Below are 15,762 nucleotides of genomic sequence, written 5' to 3'. Positions count from 1 at the left end.
GAGAGAGAGAAAGAACTAATTAAATAAAAAATTAAATAAGGATTAAAAATGAAAAAAAAATTAATTTTGGAAAAAAAAGAAAAAGAAAAGTTTGTGTTAAGGAGAGATAAATGCAACAAAGCAAAGATAAAAGTGAAATAAACAGTGCTTGCATAATGATTTTGAATATGTAAATGTAAAAATTACACTCAACATTGCATGTCTTTGCAATGTGACTATTGCACACATTGTGATATCGATGCTGAAACAATATGATTTGCCTAGTACATGTGTACTGAACCAGAATTTCCAGTTCAAATTTGTGCATTAACACCCTACTAATCTAATATTACCATATTGAAACCTCCTGTGCTTGTCATCACTCTAAGATTTACAATCAAGCCACTTCACCTGTTGTAGTCTGGCTATCGTAATGATATACAGTGTTTATCGTTGGTGTTTTCTTTCACAGAGCAGTCCAGACGAGATGACTTGGAGTCTCTTGGCTATGTGCTCATGTACTTCAACCTGGGCTCTCTGCCATGGCAGGGTTTGAAAGCTGCCACAAAGAGACAGAAGTACGAGCGAATCAGCGAGAAGAAAATGTCCACTCCTATTGAAGTCCTTTGCAAGGGATACCCATGTAAGCTTGTGCTCCTACATAAAACCTTTTTTTCAATAGCCAACAGGCTAAAGTTATAACAGCATAGCCGTGTACTACGAGAAGCTTTTGTATGTTTTTAGCTGAAGGTTGCTAAGTGTAATTTGTGATGGTGTTTTCTCATTTTAGAGAACATTTGGTCACACTTTAAGTTACTTTGCATCTACATGCCAACTAATTCTCATTAGATTATAAGTAGACTGTAAGGTTGTGGTTAGGCTTAGTGTACGATGACATGTACTTACAAAGTTTCTTATAATCAGTTAAAGGTTTGTTGAAGGAGCATTATCAACAGATTAAGCAGTCTACTAATACTCAAATGGACCATCAAAAAAAAAGTGTTATCATAGATTTTAGTCTTGTTATTAATACTATTTTAGTTTTTTTTTACATTGTATTGGAATATATCTGGCTGAAAACAACTTTTAGAAATACGTTAACATTTACACTTCGGTTAAAATTTTGAAGTCTTTTTTTCAATTGATTTGTAAATTATTAGTAAAGACATTTATATTATTACAAAAGATTTGTTTAAAATAAAACAATTTATCGACGAATTTTAACAAATCACAAAATATATTAAGCAGAACAGATTTCAGCTTTGCTTATAAATCTTAAGTGTTTCTTGAACAGGTGATTTTTTTTGAAGGTCACACGATCAAGATAACTTACAATAAACATTACATTTTAAAATAAAGTACAATTTTTTTTTATGTTATATTTAACAGAGTTAGTAGTTGTGTTTTGATCAAATAAATGTGATTGTGTGCATAAAAGTTTTTAAAACATTTTATAGACCACGAATAGTCTGTTGTTTACATCCCTCAAAATGGTCAATACAATAGTCATAATGTATTTCCTGTATTACATTTTTAATTTCCATAGCTCCCCAGAATCCACAAAGGTCCATGTGTTGGTGAATAATGTTGTGGGGGCCATTTTAATGTTAATATATGATTAAATCGCCTCTTGTTACAGTTCTAAAATAGTTTGGCAACAAGCAGGAAATGTTCATCGCCACATTAAAATGGTCTATATCTAGAATACTATTTATAATTGTGAAATAGTATATTTTATAGTTGACTACAGCAGTAGTTCCCAAAGTGGGGGTTGCAGGACAATGAGGTGGGGTTGCTTGTTGATTTTCAAAAATCTAATTTATTTTAGTAGACTAGTCGAATGACCATATTTTATCCATAACTAATAGTAGTTATTAGTAACATTGTTTATATGTTAATGATAAACATTTAAAAAAAACATGCAAATAGAAAGCCATCAGACTTTCAATTCTTTGGCGACCTCTGGGGTGATTACATTATATTATATTAAAGACACAGCACATTGATTTTATGGCACCAGGTTAAACTTTCTCACACCTTTACTGCACTCGCATACATTAAAATTAAATGCTGGCCATGACTGAACATGGAGGATGGTCTCCGAGTAGCTCCAAAATTAAACCATGAATAGACTTGGGCCTATTGGTATGTGTGTACCGTTGTGTGCAAGGCTTATATATTTATAACCACCTCAGAAAATATTGGAGGTCGCAAGTCACTGGCATTGTTATTGGGGTCGCGGGCTGAAAAGTTTGGGAACCCCTGGGCTACAGTAGATATAACTTTAAATATGAATGTTCTGGTTAAATATAAGGCCCCAAATCTTATGTTTCCTAATTTTTTTGTTCTCAGCTGAGTTTGCCACATACCTCAACTTTTGCCGCTCCCTTCGTTTTGACGACAAGCCGGACTACTCTTACCTGAGACAACTTTTCAGAAATCTTTTTCACCGGCAAGGCTTTTCATATGATTACGTGTTTGACTGGAATATGCTCAAATTTGTAAGTTCTTTGTATAGTCATTGTACTAACAGCTTATTTTTTTAAGACTTAGTACCTAATATACAGTGTGGTGTGCTGTTCAGGGCGGAGCCAGAGAAGATCCAGAGAGAGATCGGAGGGATCGCGAGGAAAGGATACGGCAAGGGCGAATTCCTCTTCCCCGTGTCATGCTGCCCACAAGCTCAGGTAGACCCAGAGGAACACAAGAAGTAGCACCTGCCCCACCCCTCACGCCAGACTCACACACAGGTAAGACACCACTATCAGACTTCACTGGAGTTTATAAACACGTTTATAAATCAACACATCTACATTTTCCTTTGTGCGTGACAAGTGATATGGAAACACTAGGGTTTTCTTTCATTTCACTTTCACTACAGATCAAGACAGTTTGTTGTCATCTGAGCTAAAAGGAAGTGGTTAAAAGGGTTGCAAGCTACTGCACTCAGCAGGATGTTTGCTAGACATGACTTAAATTTACTAGCATTCGCTCTATCAAAATGGTGGCGGTTTACACAGACATCTCTCTAATTAAACAGTGACCCTGCACTTCTCGTGTTAACCATAAACTGAAATCCGTGAATTGTATGGCCTCCATTAGCAATGCTTCAAGCAACTGGGTGCAAATACTTGTAAACCCATTATAATGTAAAACTGTATGTTCTATGGCAAGTCTTGGAAGATAAAACCTCAGATTAACAACATTGCATGACATCTCGCATCGTGTCATTATTTATTTAACAAAAATCAAAGCCAATATTGAAAAACATGACAAACTTGGAATGCTTTGACTCTGATCCACTTTTAGCAATAAAGTAATCATTTTCTGTATCTTTATCAATCTCAGATTATTCTGGAGGAGTTTGAGTTCTTTGCACAGCTCTCGCCTCAACATTTCAGTCAGGATGAGCTCTGGACTTTTTTTTTCAGCTGTTCTGTTGTACATTTGCTGGAGTGCACAGGATCTTTGTCTTGTTGCATGACCCAATTTAGGCTAAGCTTTAGCTGTGGGTCAGGGACTTTTTGTTAATGCTATAAGTTGTTGTTCATCTGATTGCTCGTTGGGTTTTATTTCCCAAATTTGAAGACCTGCCAAAGACCAGACCCTTTTTTGTAAGGTGAAACTTTCATAAATGGGATGTCCCAGTTAGGCATAGACCGGTTATAAGATTCTGACAGTATGATAACCTTGGATAAAAATATCAAGGTATTGTGATTACTGCTCTAAAATATATTGTTTTTAAATGTCTAGGTAAAAAAACAAGAAGTTTTTTTTTCCCTTTTGAAAACAATATATTTTGTTTTTTGAAAGATTTATAATAGTTTGGAGCAGTAAACATGTCAGGCTAAATAAATAAAATGAATCATTGTCTTCATTAATTTTAAAAACACAGATTTCTTTACAATTTAAAAAGATACTGTTGTCCAAAAAAACAAAATGTAAATAAAAAAATCTTACACATAACTTGGGAACTGTATTACAGAAAATTTTGGTTTTAAAACCTTGCCTTTTCCAAACCGCAATATACCGTGAAAACGGTTATCGTCCCAATCCTAGTCCCAGTCAACTTTAGAGTGTTTAATTTAATAAGTGGTTATTTTCCATAAAGTCCTAAGTTCAATGTAATGCAGGTTTGTGTCTAGTTGGGTGGAATTATTCTGTGGTTCAGACATTGGAAAACAGAAGGATTTTTTTTCTTTTGTTTCGGTGGAAATGGCCCAATGTGTGGTTTCATTGTCAGATTTTTCCATATTTTTGACGACACGTATCTTTCTTTCTCTTTTTTTTGGCAGGAATGGAGCGAGAGAGGAAGGTCAGTATGAGATTGCACCGTGGAGCCCCTGTCAACGTTTCCTCCTCTGATCTTACTGGCCGACAGGACTGCTCCCGCATATCCACATCACAGGTAACTACTTTTATGAGATGAAAAATTCTTGCCCACCGTTGCCTGTGCTGTTTGGCAGCAGTGTCAGTATCTGGCTGCAGCTCCGATCACTGAGTAGAAAAGCTTTATAAACAAACTCCTTGACAATTGGTTTTCATCAAAGAGTTAAAGAGAAAGATGATGGAAAGTTATCGGCATGAAGGAGAGATTGGATGGAGCTTGTGTCTGCTGTGGCCTGGCGTGATATAGAGCCGGTTCATGGTCATGATTCACAGGGCTGTCTTAGCATGCCATAATAAATGCACTCTGCTTTGAAAGGTGTTTTTGGGCTATGTGTACTTTATAGCTTACCTTAAAATTAGTTTTTAACAGTGAAATGGAGATTCAGCTGTGGAAATAATTAAAAGATATGTTAAAGTTTATCCCAGATAAAAAAAATATATATACTCTGTCTCAAAAGTAAATATTTATTTTGTTGTGATTGAACAGTCAGGGTTATTTTGCCTAAAAATAATATATGTATGTGTGTCAGAAAATATGCCATTTTTTTTTGTTTTGAACGATTGTCATTATTTTATGTTCTAAATGAGCCCACTTTTATTTAAAATCTAGGATAAATTTTATCAGTTGTTTACAGAAATAGAAAAAAAGTTGTTCTTCAATGCATCACACAATTTTAAAGTGTTTTTAAAGTCTTTTAAAGTCTTTAATTTTTTTTCATTGCTTTGTGACAGACAAAATAGATATTTTGGTATTTTACCTCAGTAAATAACTTGAAGATTAGGGTTTATTTTAATCTGTATACATAATATTGTTATGAAATATTATGTTCAGTATTTGTAGTTATTATTATTGACGGGCTCAACAATAAGAGTATTTCTGATTAATCTTACTACACTGTAAAACCCAACAGTCAACTTTATTAAATGAAATGAGTGTCGTTAACTCAAAAATTTACTGAAAGTTAATTCTACTCATTTGAAAAGAGTTTTGAACTCAGTGTTGAGGGTAACAAGTTAAATACCTCATTACTTCAACTTGTATGAAGTTCACAGTACTCATATAGATTAGTTTTTGAACTCAAATGTTTTGTTGCAATTGTTTTCTCAAACGGTCTGAGTTGCTTTAATTTATTGAGTTTTACAGTACTCAGTTGGTTTGAGTTCTCTTCATTTATTGGCTTTTACTGTGATCAAATTGCTTCGTTTACTCAAATGGATTAAGTTTATAGTACTCATTAGGAATAGGTTTTGAACTCAAATAGATTGTTGCAATCGGTCTCCTAGAATGGTTTGAGTTATCTGAACTTTTGGGTTTTACAGTGTATTATTAATTTTAGATCTTTGGTTGTTGTTGGTTTGTAATCGTAAGTGTTTCTGTAAAGTAAACAATATACACCTAATTATTCTGCAAAAAAAAAAAAAAGTGTATTATTTCGTAATTGTTTTAGTTTTTTGATTTTATGATTGAATGCGTTGTAACTTGCCATAATTTTATGCTTATTACATTATTTCTCATTATCATTTATTTATGTATTTCTTTATTTTTCTAGACTATCCCAAATCTAAATATCACTAAAGGTGACATTCAGCTCAGTGTTGCATTGACATGTTTGTAACTGTACAGCATTGCTTAAAACACCACAGTTGTACTACTTCAAAAAAGTTAAAAGCAATGAACGTAATTTGTAGGTTTGTGGATGGCTGAAATGTTAGCTCTGCCCCCAGGCCATTGGACCATCCTTATTGTTGAGCCCAGTATTGTGTAACCGCTGCCACATATTTTGGATCTGATTTGCGAAGATCTTTTCAGAACTTGTCACACATTCTTGAAATGCTGCCCAGAGTCATAATTCTGTCAACAGAGCCTCTGGTGCTTTAAATATTTGCTATGTTAACGCTCCTGTTCAGATAGGTGTTTACAAAATTGTTGTTGATTCTCTTCAAATAAACATGTCTCCCCCCCCTCCACTTACCTACCCACCCACCCACTTCAGAATAGCATTCCCTATGAACACCACGGCAAGTAGATGCTCGCCATGTTCTGGTATGAGAGACCGCATTGGGTGAGTGACAGTTGGATACGGTGTCTCTTATGTTTTTGTAACCTGGACTACCTCTATTTCCCTGCATTAATAGACTCCCTGTCCGACATCACTGCTGTACGGCTGTCACACACAGCACAATACACACCACACAGAACTCAGAGAGGCTTCACTGCTTCACTCCAAACAGTAATTCAGATCAGGCAGTCAGATGCTTAGCAAATGCTGATAAAGTGCTTTACTGAACGTGTTTTTTTCCCCCACGTAGAAGAAATCAGAAGTGAAAACCCCATTCATTTTCTCTATAGAGAAGCACAATCCAGCTATCAGCTCTGAGATTCTTTAGTGGATGTATTTTTAAAAGTGTTATGCCAATATTGTTGTAGATTGCTACCATTAACATTAATTTAAACATAATGTAGTCTGAATTATTTGCATTGAAAATATTTTTGTCTATATTCATTCATATATATTTCACAAATTTCTCAGTAGTTTTAATAGCTGTGTCATTTTGCATCTTATTTTTTTAAATTTAGATACTTCTTACACTTTAAAGGGCTGGTTCACAGTGTATCTTTAAGGCTTGGTTGTGTTTATAAGATTAAATGTGTGCTCATGCTTCACCCCTTAGAAAATCACAATAATCTTTTATATTTCTTACTTTAGTTATATACAGCTACTCTGCTAACATGTAAGTAACCCTCATGTTTCTCTCGAAAGGCTCTGATTGGTCAGCTAACGTAATGTGCTGTGATTGGCGAATTGGCACTACGTCACATCACTACGTCCCTACAAGCACACGCTTTTGTGCTGTGTAAACACGGTCAGTCAGAGCAGCTGTTAGCAGAGTTAGCTGCCTGAATAAGACAGAAAAATGAAGAGGTCACAGTTGAACCTCACGCCTGCCTGATAAATATGAATTTGTAACTAAATTGTTAGTGGTGTCAAACAGCATTTCACGTTGTTTACATTCATTTTTGCGTCCTTGCTAGAACATACTGTTAACGTTAGAAACTATTTCTGTTGTTGATCAATTTAAACAAATAAAAATAAATACTTGGGTTGTGGCTCACAATCCACAGCTTCATCGGTTGTAGGAGTTGTAGCCGAATCCAGCTCTGAACTGGGAGAGATTCTGGATACTGTCCTTTGTCAAATGCTAGCTACATATATTTTATAATTCTCTGGAAAATAATTAAAATTAAACTGTAAGCACTTCTGTCTTTGTGTCATGTCCTTTGGAAGCCCAAACACAAAAACAGAAGAAGCTCTGTGGAAATAGATTAGTACAATAGTTTGGATGACATTTTACCTTCACTGCACAGGGTGTGTGCACGTGGGGAATGCTTTTAACTTTAAGCATATTACATTCAGAGATGTTTATGTTCACACAGATACATTACACATCAACTAAAGTTTAAAAAATGATATCGTAGTGGACCACCCCTTTAAAGGAGATTTTGGGGTTTTGTAAAAAGCAAAGAACTGCTTTTTCATTAGTCTAGTCTGTCAAAAGTGATCATAACTACATTTTTGGGTGCTTTTGTAGAGTTACAAAATGTAGATTTCTTTTTCAGCCATAAAATGACAAAGATGAGAATGGTAGTTATCGGTAGTCATTACTTACATTTGTTTTGTCCACAGTCATCATGTGGCGAGACCTTTAATCAGTATTATTTTTGTGCAGTCTACAAAAAATTCCACAATGTCAATAATTTACACATTTTTTAAACAATAAGTAAGGGTAAACAAGAACATACAAATGCATTTTTTTTTGTATAATGGTTGTTTTATTAAGAAACTGTTATGATTTGATTATGTACTGAATAGACATATTATTGCCATGAATATAGCCAATGCTGCTTAAATGGCATTAAAACATAATAAAATATTATTATTAAATGTAATTATGTAGTGAAAGTGATTTATATCTCGTTTGAGTTGAGTTTATGGCTAAGACTCATAACTGGAAAATGTGATTGAAGTGTCTATAGAGAAAATGAATTGGGGAAATGCTTTTATCATTGTGGTCAATCACTATTCAACACCAAAACCAGCGGTATTCATAGTTGGGATACTTGAATACTTAAATCTGGCTTCATCCCAGTTAGCAGTTTCTGACCTCATGCCCCACTCTAATGATTCAGATGGTATTTTTAATTCTAGCAGAGAAAGTAATTCATAACAGCAGATGACGATGATGCGTTACTCACAGTTGGACAGTACTGTTATCCTCTGCGCCATTTTTAACCGCATCTGAACTGTTGCTTCTTAAAGCTGATTGAAGTCATGAAAGGAACTATTCATGGGTTTGTGGATGTATTTGGAGTATTTTCATTCCTTTTTTTTAGTTATGTAAAGGTCTGGCAGACATATCTTCACTCAAATTTGATAAGGATCAAGAGTTACTAACACAAGGCACGCACTCTGCTTTCGTTTAGTGCAGCAACAGGAAAAACTCCCATATGTACATATATATGGACTACTAGCAAGTCAACATGCGTTCACCATATACTCATACATGCTTTAAGAGAATCCATTGCAGTAATTTAATGCCTGTAAATGTCAAAGTCTGTCTTTGAAGCAGTAATGCCGTGCAGCAGAGCGCTGTTGAATTGTGTGCTGTGCAGCGCCCTCTGGTTGTGACTGTGTGTGGTGTTCATAATAACCTCAATAGCTGCCTGGGTGTGAATGCCTCATTCTGCCTCACTCTTTTAACCCCCGGTGCTTGGTTTTGGCTCTCTCTGGCATGCAGTGTTACCACCCTGACTGTGCTCCTGCACCCACTTATCAATGCAGCTTTACACTAACAAGCTTTATTTTGCATTCAGTTTGTTTGTTTTAAGTGTAAAACTGCTGCTTGTGATGTTAGATTGCAGGAAATAGTTTGTGTCCTGAATAATACATGTTTACTGTTCATCTCAGATTTGCAGAACGACTCAACCCTTTTGTTTCCTTTGAAACATCAGAAATGGGTTCACCCCAGCCCTTTAAGAGAGCATTTACGCGATTGGGCCCCCAAGTTTTCATGGGCCCCCTGGACTGTTTTGCCATTTTTACAGAGGATCTTGAAAAATGGATTCCCACCTAGCAATTAATCAACCGCGATTTTACCCTGGATCTGAAAGGGGCAAGACGCAATTAGCAGAGAGTCCCCTCCCCCGCTCTTGAAATAACCTGCTGTGTTATGGTCCTAAGTGGAAACAAAGATACAGTACACCCTTTGTATTTTGTGCTATAATCCTTGACCCTCCTCCTGCTATTTGCCCTGTGGTGTTGTGGGCCATAGGGGGGAGCTCAGAGGACAACCTCAGGACCACTTGAAATATTTAGGACTCAGAGAGAGTCCTAGAGTTTTTTTCTTCGCAGTGACACAAAGCTAGAATTCATGATAAAGGCATGACATCATGAATCTGAAAAATTGACCTTACACCTGGTATTGAAAGATCCGTCTTTGCATCTGTATGTTAATGCACTTTAGTTTCACATATATATTGTGGCTGCCAATGCTCATGTTTTGTTTCAGTGCTGTGACCTATTGACAGGTGAATGGGTGTTCCTTTTTTATACATATTCAGTGTTCAATTTTCTCCTAATGTTGTTTGAGCGATCCAATCACAAAGTGTTTTGGATCCATTTATACCTGTATTCAGCACTGTCTGCTTGTGTTCGGATCATCTTTATACCAGATGTAAGGGGACTCAGACACATCATTTGGTGTCATTGGTATCCCACACATTCCCATGACACTGAGATGACTCATGGGAATAGCGGAACAATGGCTGTTCACAAAGCAGAATAATAGTTTTCAGTTCTGATTGTAGTGCTGAACATGATTCATTCATGCACAGTTCATTATGAGAGTCACTTTCAGAGTATATAACCAAAAATCCTAAATATACACGAATATCAGTTATAACTAGGGCCAAATGGAACCCGCAGACATTTTTGCTATTTCGGCTCAGAATTTTGTAAAAAATCTGCACTCTTAGAAGTATCATGATTAAAAACTTAGTATGAAAAAAAAATGCATTTTTAACTTTTATTTAATGTTTACAAGGCAAATCCATCGAGATCCACTTATTTGGTAAAGAAAGCAAGTTTCTTATGTATAGATTCTGTGTGGACCTAATTATAAACAAAGGTATGTTGTGTTAGAACAGGGGTGCTCAAACTATTTCGTATAAATAGCCAAAAATTAAATATCATTGCGAGCCGTGGGCAAAGTTACACATACCAAACTATTTTACTGTAAAGTTGCCATGGGTAATTTCCTAATTCATATTATTTTTTCATAATACTAAAAAATAAATAGAAAACATTACTTTGAATTGTATTAACTAATGCAGTAAAACTTTTTAAAACTTTTATTTGTTTATAATTTATTCCATTAGAAACTAATCACTTTCATAACACCGTGAAGTTAAATGCTGAGTACACTAGTCAAGCAGAATCTGCCTTTGCCTTGATTCACTCACTAAAGTCTCTGTAATGTCCTCTATCTGTCGCATGTACATTTTAAACAAAATCAGATTCATTTACACCCTTTAAGTTGAAATGTTTAATTTCAGATAGCTTTTTGTAGCTCAAAAATGAAGTAAACAAATAAAAGTTTACATTAAATTTGAAATTACAATCTCTAAACCGTTATCAGATGTGATGGGGGTCAAATCAAAGGTTACCATGGGCCAACTTTGGCCCACAGGCCCTAGTTTGGACATCTCTAAGTTAGAAAAATGTTTCAACCTGTTCAGCAAGGATTCATTACATTGATCAAAGGTGCCAGTAAATACTTTTAATTGTTATTAGAAATTATTCAAATAAAAGCTGCTCTTTTAGCTTTCTTATCTTAAAGGAAATTTGTGAAATTGCTATGGTTTTCACAAAAAATAGGCAAATCAGCATAAATAAATTTTAGTTCAGGAAACAAACCAATTTTAGCTAATTTAATTAATCACTATGAAAGAGAAAAACTCTAAAAATAATTCAAACTGTTAATAAAATATTGTTAGGGATATTAGAAAATGTATAACAGCTGCAAAGAACTGCTTTGTCACAATAAACAGCATTTTAAATATATTAAAATAGAGATGTTATTCCTAATACTGTTTTTGCTGTCATTTTGATCAGTTAAATGCAATTTTTAAGAGATTTTCACAAACAAATGCTAAAAATCATACCCAGCAAATACATAAAAACTATTTAGCGCTTGTGTGAGGTGTTTCTAATACAACGTCTATGGACAGGAGAGTTCATTTGATATTCATCTCTCTTTCAGTTGCCATTGTCCATCTCACACAATTGTTTTCCTATTTCTAAAAGTCTTGATAACACCATCATGGAGTTTTTCGTTTATTTTATCAGCAAATAGGATAGGAAAAAAATATATTTGTTGTGCTCTCTCATTCATTGCGCTCTTAAGTTTACCCAACTATGACTACTTCCGCTACTGTGAAACCTGGAAATATGAAAAGGGTCCATAGTTGTTTCTCTCAAATTCTGACTGTGTGAAAGTAGCCATTTTATTACACCGTTAACCGCACCAGAACCCTAATACTCTTAGGAGCAGTTTATTGTTTTTTTCACACCAAGTGTCTCTTTCTAAACTGACCCGTCTGTCTCCTCCTCACCCAGGCTCATTCTCGCGTCCCAAGTGGCCTGCAGTCTGCCGTACCTCGATGAGACCCTCCACACGCCTCAAGAGCAGACCATCCACGGCCCTGATCTGCACAAGGACTCCTCCAGCAGCCTCTAACCATGTGAAATCAAATCCAAGCAGACACTTCATTTCCTCCTTCCTCTCAATGCAATTAAACAACACTTGAGAGTCACGCAAAACTCCAGAGATGGACTGTTTTTGGTTTTCTGTTCTTCTTTTTAGCACGCACACACATGCACGCACACATTTCCTCACCTACACTACTCAAAAAAAGACACCCGGGCACATCACTTTCTGCCAGTCAATCGCTGACAAGATGGGAGGGACAGGACAGGGTGTCATTTTCGGCCGACGCTGCCTTTGGCCCTCTGAAACACACACATATTATAGGAGGAGAGGACCGTTCTCCTGCCGTCCAGGGGCTGTTCACAAAAGCAGAGTGTTTTGGCTAAAGCCTGCTCTGATTGCGCAGCGTATCCTCTCTCTTGTTGCAAAAAAATACTTTCACACAGCTTGGAATGCAGCTGTACTGATAGCCATTGACATTTTGCTTTGCGTAACTTTTTTTTCTTCTTGTCTTTAAGTTGATGTACATCAGAGATTAAATTGATTTCACACTGGCTACAGTCTTTTGCAGGTGAATCTTCTCCTTTTTTATGTTAGTTTAAGCTGAACATGCAGAATTAAATGGAAAGCCTGTTCGTTCGTGAGGCAGAATGACGGCGGTGTCTTATGTCTTTTCGTAGTTTATTATTTTGAAGTCCAGGCAGAAAAACAACACAGCAAATGGTTTTAGTCGTACACACAGTATCACCTTTGTTTTCTTTTGGCAGCAAACAGCCAGGCCCTCTCTATATCATCTCGCTTCTAGATTTTATTGCATTCCCTTTATGCGTTTTTGTTTGTCAAAAGCTGTGAGATGCCTGTATTGTAGAGTTGTTGATGTTATTAATGTCGTTTCTTTTTTTTAACCCCTGAACTAAGCTTTTACAGTAACGCAGGCACACGGGGTTGAGTCCATGCTGTTGGATGGTGTTGTTTAAAGCAGTTGCGGAAGTCTAATAATGATGAAAAGGGCTTTGTTTTTCTGGCCTGAGGGTGTAAGCGTGAAAGACTCGGGCATGTTGAGACAAACTGGCACCTTTTTCTCTCTTATTTCCTTTTTGTTACGCAAACAAATGTTTGTTTGGATTTGGAAGTCCAGCTTGTCTCATTGAGAGAACACCAGCCATCATTTAAGCCATGCCTGATTTTGGATTATTTTTTTTGTCTGACACTTTTAACTATTGAGATGCAAGGTATTTTTGTTTGTTTGTTTGTTCGTTTTCCTTTAACTTTATTTACCAATGCTTTTAGTACAACTTTTCCCTTGTTTCAGAAGTGGGGTTCTTTGACTTACTGGTGCTATAAGTCACAGAGGATGTGGACGGCGAGCTGCCTGTCCATATCATTCAGCATAGTAGAGCGTAGGCTTTTTCTGTAGTCATGGGGGTCTGGGGCGGGGGGGGATCTAGTGGTGAAAATCTTCAATTCTGTTGTCATGTATATAGAATGTTTCTAGTGATGGCAAAGTACCATTTTTTCATAGCCACTTGTCTGTGTGTGTGTGTGTGTATCGTGAGTATGGGAAAAAGGTTAGAGCTTAGAGAGGTGCGAGGGACTTTGTTCCGTTCTAGATTTGATAAGTTAGTACTTCTTTCTCTCCACTGGTGGTCTCACAGAAACAGCCGCTCCAGTACTGGTGGTGTTTAAATGTAGGCACAAGTACACTTTGTCGGGGATCGAGCTATTATGGATTTCTCTTTCATTTTTCTGGTTCATTCTACACGCGACTGCTTGGCCAGTCCTTCTGCATCACACTGTGCTGTATCAGGTGGAATTAAGGAAATCTTCCTTCTCTGGAAGATTTTATTTCCTCATTTGTATTGCCACTGTATTTGTGTATTTTAAAATGTGTAAATAAATTAATAAGTACTTGTAAGATGTTTTTGTTTCTCACTTTTTATACTCTACACACAAGGGATGCTTCTTAATAAGGGAAAATCATATATATATTTTTTTAATTCACCCCATGTCCAGGACTCTGGTAGAAGAGATATTGTATCTGAATAGGACATGCTTGGTTAAATAATTAAATAAATGCCATCCAAGAAGTATATGAAGAGATTCCAGGGATTGTTCTAAATCTAAAGTTGTCATCATTTACTTAAACTTTTCCACATTTATATGAGGTTGTTGAACAGAAAATGTTTTAAAGTAGGTTAACCTGTAGCCAAATTGTCCTATTATGGTAGATGGTGTCTAGTTACATTTTTTAAAATATCATCTTTCGAGTTCAGTAAAAAAGAAACTCCATTTAGTCAACTCCACGCAGGGGTTGACTAAATGTTGAGGGTTAAAAGGGTAACAGTGCAGGATCACTAATGGAAGAGAACAGGGGCCAACATGTGTCATGTTTGATGGTCCCAAATCCATATTTATGCTGCTGTAATCCACGAGCACACAAATGTACAGTATTCACTACTGAAACTATTAGGATTAACAACCACTGTTAAAGGCATATAGTTCACCTGCAAAAAAAGATTTACTCTCACTTAATGGTTCTAGCTTTTTTTTGAACACAACGATTTTCTTATAAATATTGGAAACCACATTGACTTCCATAGTAAAAACAAAACTTTCTATGGAAAAAAAGCTTTTAGCTGTTGCTTTAAAAAAAAAAAAAAAAAAAAAAAAAAAAATATATATATATATATATATATATATATATATATATATATATATATATATATATATATATATATATATATATATATACATACATACAGCGGGGAAAATAAGTATTTGACACATCAGCATTTTTATCAGTAAGGGGATTTCTAAGTGGGCTACTGACACAAAATTCCTACCAGATGTAGCCATCAAGCCAAATATTGAATTCATACAAAGAAATCAGAACATTTAAGTATACAAGTTGAGTCATAATAAATAAAGTGAAATGACACAGGGAATAAGTATTGAACACATGAAGATAACAAGGTGCAAAATGGCATAGAAAGTCAGGAGAACGTTCAGTATTGAGAGAAAAACCCTGCTCCCTATCAGTACTAATTGATATCAGCTGCTTTAGTCCTAATTGATGGCCTATAAAGGCTTCTCATTACTCAGGAGGCACACAGGAAAGACTTCATGATGGGTAAAAACAAAGAACTCTCTCAAGATCTGCGTAGTCTTATCGTTGAAAAGCAATTTGATGGGAATGGTTATAGGCGCATTTCCAGAATGCTGAATGTTCCTGTGAGCACTGTGGGGGCTATTATCCGGAAATGGAAAAAGCATAAGTTCACCATAAACCGGCCACGATCAGGTGCTCCACGTAAGATCCCTGTCCGAGGAGTCCAAAGAATAATCAGGAGAGTTCTCCAAGAGCCAAGAACCACTCGGGCAGAACTTCAGGAAGACCTCGCATCAGCGGGTACTATTGTTTCAAAGAAAACTATAAGCAATGCACTGAACCACCATGGCATCCATGCACGCTCACCACGCAAGACTCCATTGCTGAACAAAAAGCATGTTGAGGCCCGGTTAAAGTTTGCGAAACAGCATTTGGAGAAGCCTGTGGATTATTGGGAAACTATAGTATGGTCAGATGAAAGCAAAATTGAACTTTTTGGCAGTCATTCTACACATCAT

The 15,762-nt window shown here is 36.1% G+C and overlaps 1 protein-coding gene across 2 annotated transcripts in view; it reads left to right on the top strand.

Annotated features, from left to right (window-relative positions):
- Positions 1 to 14,050, top strand: part of csnk1da (casein kinase 1, delta a) — a 37,132-nt gene extending 23,082 nt beyond the window's left edge. Inside the window, exons 5-10 of one of the 2 annotated variants that reach the window (XM_005163988.6) lie at positions 452 to 622; positions 2,332 to 2,480; positions 2,564 to 2,729; positions 4,275 to 4,387; positions 6,363 to 6,431; positions 12,045 to 14,050. In XM_005163988.6, the coding sequence (XP_005164045.1) occupies positions 452 to 622; positions 2,332 to 2,480; positions 2,564 to 2,729; positions 4,275 to 4,387; positions 6,363 to 6,395 (632 nt within the window). In that variant the 3' untranslated portion in view covers positions 6,396 to 6,431; positions 12,045 to 14,050. 2 annotated transcript variants of the gene reach the window in all.
- The last annotated feature ends 1,712 nt before the right edge of the window (positions 14,051 to 15,762 follow it).

The sequence above is a fragment of the Danio rerio genome, chromosome 3 (assembly GCF_049306965.1).
Source record: "Danio rerio strain Tuebingen ecotype United States chromosome 3, GRCz12tu, whole genome shotgun sequence".
Classification (NCBI taxonomy): Eukaryota; Metazoa; Chordata; class Actinopteri; order Cypriniformes; family Danionidae; genus Danio; species Danio rerio.
The sequence above is the reverse complement of the archived record's forward strand: the minus strand, read 5'-3'. Positions and strand labels throughout refer to the sequence as shown.